At 47.9% G+C, this 5,000-nt stretch overlaps 1 protein-coding gene across 16 annotated transcripts in view; it reads right to left on the reverse strand.

The window, feature by feature from the left end:
- Positions 1-5,000, reverse strand: part of LOC118206365 (calcium/calmodulin-dependent protein kinase type II subunit beta-like) — a 55,887-nt gene that overhangs the window by 15,394 nt on the left and 35,493 nt on the right. For 13 of the 16 annotated variants that reach the window (XM_035378984.1, XM_035378983.1, XM_035378982.1 and 10 more), the window contains one exon: positions 290-358. The exons of the other annotated variants lie outside the window; for them this stretch is intronic. In XM_035378984.1, coding sequence (XP_035234875.1) covers positions 290-358 — 69 coding nt within the window. The remainder of the gene's footprint in view (positions 1-289; positions 359-5,000) is intronic. 16 annotated transcript variants of the gene reach the window in all.

A 5,000-nucleotide genomic window follows, 5' to 3' on the forward strand; every position in this document is an offset into this window, starting at 1 on the left:
AGACAGAGAGAGAGGGAGACGGCGAGAGAGAGAGGGGGAGAGAGAGACAGCGACAGAGAGAGATAGAGAGACAGTGAGAGAGGTAGAGAGACAGTGGTAGAAACAGAGAGAGAGAGCATAGAGAGAGATAACGAAAGAGGTAGAGAGTGGTAGAGATAAAGAGAGATGGAGAGATAACGCGAGACAGAGAGAGAGAGCGATAGAGATATAGCAAGAGAGAGAGAAAAAGAGATAGCAAGAGAGATAGCCATAGAGCGAGTGATAGAGAGAGCGGTAAATAGATAAATACCAGAGCAGGAGAAGGGACGTTTCCTTTGGGGCTGGTGACTATGCTGTTTTTCGTGCTGTTTGACTGTGGCTGTTCAGGAAACACAAGACAGTGTTAACAGAGTGAGTTACCCATCACCACAGAGGGACACAAGAGTGAGTTACCCATCACCACAGAGGGACACAAGAGTGAGTTAATCATCACTACAGAGGGACACTACAGAGGGACACAAGAGTGAGTTACCCATCACTACAGAGGGACACAAGAGTGAGTTACCCATCACTACAGAGGGACACAAGAGTGAGTTACCCATCACTACAGAGGGACACAAGAGTGAGTTACCCATCGTGATACCACGACTGACCAAAGTGGGTATGTGTTCAGACAGGAGCATAGTGTTCAGGATAAACAAAAAATTTTACTGGGAGACTGAAACATACCAAGGAACTCTAGCTATTCGTGATGCTAGTCTTGGAATTTCGATTGAGCAAAAAACAGCTACTAGCCATATGCATGGCTTCCGAATGGCTTCAACTCCACACCAGTTAGCTACCTAGCTAACAAGTTACCTTAACATGGGAAAATCTGACACGTTTACTAGCAAGTTGACTGCATTTGTTGCTAGCTATAAACCTTGAGCCTGGAAAACTAATTGACTAATTTGTTTAAAAGTAGTACAGTTCACCACAAACCCAAAGTTGAACGCATCTCAGGACATAATTAGAAGAGGATGTTATTTTTTTTAATCACTCACCAATCTTGGTCTGGCCAATCAGAGTCTGATTAAAGGCAGCCTAACTTAAATTTACACATAATTTATGAATTTACGCCAATAAATGCATTTCTTCCAACAATACAGTAGCTTCATAAGGCAGTTTTTTACGCATTTTTTTTAACTATTTCACCACTATAGTCCTATAAAGAGACCAATGACTGTCACTGGCCTGACCAAAACAATGGGTCCAATGCCTGATCATTATTACGGTTAATCTTATAGTTACAACTATAGCTGGACACTAACAGTTACAGGGTTAGAGGTCGTATCGGTGACATCACACAGGACACACAGACGTTTTATAAAACAACAGAGGACCCAGTGAACTTTCTCCCAGAAGAAAGAGCTGCATCATGGGAAAGAAGGAAGGTCAGCACTGAGCCAGAGCAGCGCACACAGACAGGCGAAGCCAGCGGCACTGCACATCTAGGAGCTAACGCACGCACATATACACACACATACATGCGCACACACACATACTCACACACTCACACATACACACACACACACAGGCAAAGCCATGGGCACTCAGCAACACTACGCTTTGAGAAGCTAAGGCACGCACATACACACGTGCACTCTGTCTCCCTCACACACTTACACACACACACTGCTGGGTCAGGGCAGACAGAGCTGTGTCCCCACAAACCACCACTGAGTCAAGGTAGACAGTGCTGGGTCCCCACCAACCACTGGATCAGGGCAGACAGAGCTGGGTCCCCACAAACCACCACTGGATCAGGGCAGACAGAGCTGGGTCCCCACAAACCACCGCTGGATCAGGGCAGACAGAGCTGGATCCCCACAAACCACCACTGGATCAGGGTAGACAGAGCTGGGTCCCCACAAACCACCACTGGGTCAGGGCAGACAGAGCTGGGTCCCCACAAACCACCGCTGGATCAGGGCAGACAGAGCTGGGTCCCCACAAACCACCACTGGATCAGGGTAGACAGAGCTGGGTCCCCACAAACCACCACTGGGTCAGGGCACTGAAGCACCTCTACCGATATCAGATCACTTCTAACGGCTAATCGACAGTTCTCTCTGCTGCAGGACACTCAGAGGCCCAAAGCACAGCATTCCTAAAGCAGTCGTTTTATGGGTACAGATCACGGGAGAAATAACGGGACAGTGCGGTCAGCACCACGCAAAAATAAAAGATAACCAATCACATGCTTTGATTCAATCCGCAGGTTACAGCAGAGGCTCAGGACAACCAGGACTTGTCGAAAATTCCTCTGGAGAACCCCCCAAAGAAAAACTCATTTCATTTTTTGACAGCCAACCACAACAATATTAATATACTCACCAATTTTCTTTTCAAAACACAAAAAAATAAACGGTCTGTGTGTGTGTCTGTGGGGGGGGGGGGGGGGGGTTAAGGAGGGGGAAATAAAAAGGGCCAGGAGATAATAAAGACAAACTGAGGATCGGCTGAGATTAAACGGAGTAGGAATGAATGGATGAACAGAAGGAAAAGGAGGAGAGGAACCGAAAAGGAGGAGAGGAACCAGAAAGGACGAGGCCGGGATTAAAACAAGGTGCTCACCATGTACTGAACGCTACAGCTCGTTCTCCTTTTCTGTTCCAGACCATGGGGTGGGGGGCGATGAGAGGGAGAGAGAATGAGAGAGATGACCATCCCGCACTATGTCAGAAAAAAGGGCTCGGAGGTGCGCTCCTTTCCCAAAGAACCGTGGACTTTGGACGGATGGAAAATTCCAGAAAGGTGACTGCTTTGCTTCGGCGATTGGTACGATGAGAAAATTCGGGAAAGGGAGTCAGGTGTGGACAGAGGGACAGAGCTGGCTATCAGGGCAGGAAGTGATGTAGGGGTCAAAGGTGACAGAGGGTCTCCAAAGGGATAATCAATGATAACAAGCTAAGGAAGTGTGGGCAAGACTCAGGGATCCTTCGGGTAGCGACAAGCAATGCAGTCCTCCAGTTTCCCAGAAACCTCTCTACCTGCTCGGTGACTACACAAATCTCCTTTCCCGGTGACGGCAGAAGAAGAGTCGTTTCCCTCTCAGTAATCACTAATGACTCCAAACACACAGCTGGTATATCATCACCCTGAACTTAATGCTTAATGACAGGGATGAGGATGGTGATGAAGAGTGTTTTGATGTTGGAGATGTCAGAATTAGAAGTGCTAAGTTGTCATTCGACAACAGTGTATGGTGAACACACACACACACACACACACACACACACACACACGCACAAACACAGTGCTTAAGCAACATCTCCCTGAAAATGCACTTGGGGTCAAATTACTTGAATTAAAGTAATTGAGACAGCATTAATAATGACCATCTTTTAACTTTCTTTTTTTTTTTTTTTTACAAACTGAAGCCAAGAGGGACCTGAATCTACTATAACTATGTACTGACCATTAATTAACTAAACATAGTTTCATTCGGTTTTCTTGGTCCATGAGTAAGCACAAAAATGAAGCATAAAAAAATTAATTCAAGGTGTGGGTAGGAGGTTACACAGAGGTGTAACCACAAGGAGCTGCAACACAGGGATGTTATGCTGAGTGGGTCAACAGAAAAAGAAGAGAGAGAGAGATAGAGAGAGACAGAGAGAGAGAGAGAGACAGAGAGAGAGAGATAGAGAGAGACAGAGAGAGAGAGAGAGAGAGACAGAGAGACAGAGAGAGAGAGAGAGAGAGAGAAAGAGAGAGAGAGTGGAAAATAAATACAATTTTTAAAATGTCAGAATGCATGTATGCGGGAGCCGGTTGCTAGGCGATGAGCGAGGCACAGTGGAAGTGTCTATTTCTGTCCCAGAGTTCCCAGGGTTCAGACTCTCAGCTATTCCTGGAGCCCGAGTCACATTCCCCACGGAACTGACTCTCAGCACCGAGTATTCACACGCACACACACACACGCACACACACACGACAAATACACACACACAGACACACATGCACACATGACAAATACACACGCACACACAGACACGCACACAACAAATACACACACAGACACGACAAATACATGCACACACACAGACACGCACACAACAAATACACACACAGACACGACAAATACATGCACACACACAGACACGACAAATACACACACACACACACACACACACAGGTAAGGAGTAGTGGGTGGGATGAACATGGGGACGGTCAGAGATGCAAACACTGACAGAATTATCACTGCAGAGTGCAGCTCTGTACCAGAGAGGAAAACAGGAGCAGGATGGATGAGGAAGTGCAGTGACATAAGAAACAGAGAGAGAGAGAGGGAGAGAGGGACGAGGGCAATCTACAGTAAATGAACTGGCTGATGAGTTTATCACAGCAGAGCGATGAAAACTCGACAGGGCAGCAGCCTTCCCCACAGCCCGGTGGATCCTCCAATAGCGCTTCATATCCCACTGCAGTCCCTGGTCTCTAATAAGAGCTCATATATCACACTGACACAGCTGAACCACAATGCCACACCGCCTCATGGGCACTACGGGCCACACACACAACTGCTGTAACACATCAATTACACAAATCTGAAATCTCGAGGGTCTTGGCTACCCTAACTACTGTGATACTGTGTGTACTTACGCTTGAATGATAGGAAAATGCACGTAATTATAGGAGCACAATGACAGAATCAAGACCCCCTCGCCCCCCTGCATGTCAGTCACAGGCGGTTTGACCAGGTTCAGGAGCCGACCGCCGGATCCACCTAGAGACCGCCCCCAGCCCATTCCCCACCCCCCCACCCTGGGCACGCCCGCAGGATCCCGCCGCTCACCTCCGGAGCCGTTACCTCCATCGCCCCGCGAAACTAGCGCCTCTCGCCCGGCCCCCTCCGCCAACGCAGAACCGAGCGGGAGAGAGAGAGAGAAAGAGAAAAGAAAAAAAACCGCAAACAAATTTTTCAAAAAAGAGGAGACGCCCACGTGCGTTTCCCCCGCCGTGGAATGCGCGGTTCCCGC

Source organism: Anguilla anguilla, chromosome 10, assembly GCF_013347855.1.
Source record: "Anguilla anguilla isolate fAngAng1 chromosome 10, fAngAng1.pri, whole genome shotgun sequence".
In the NCBI taxonomy this organism is placed as follows: Eukaryota; Metazoa; Chordata; class Actinopteri; order Anguilliformes; family Anguillidae; genus Anguilla; species Anguilla anguilla.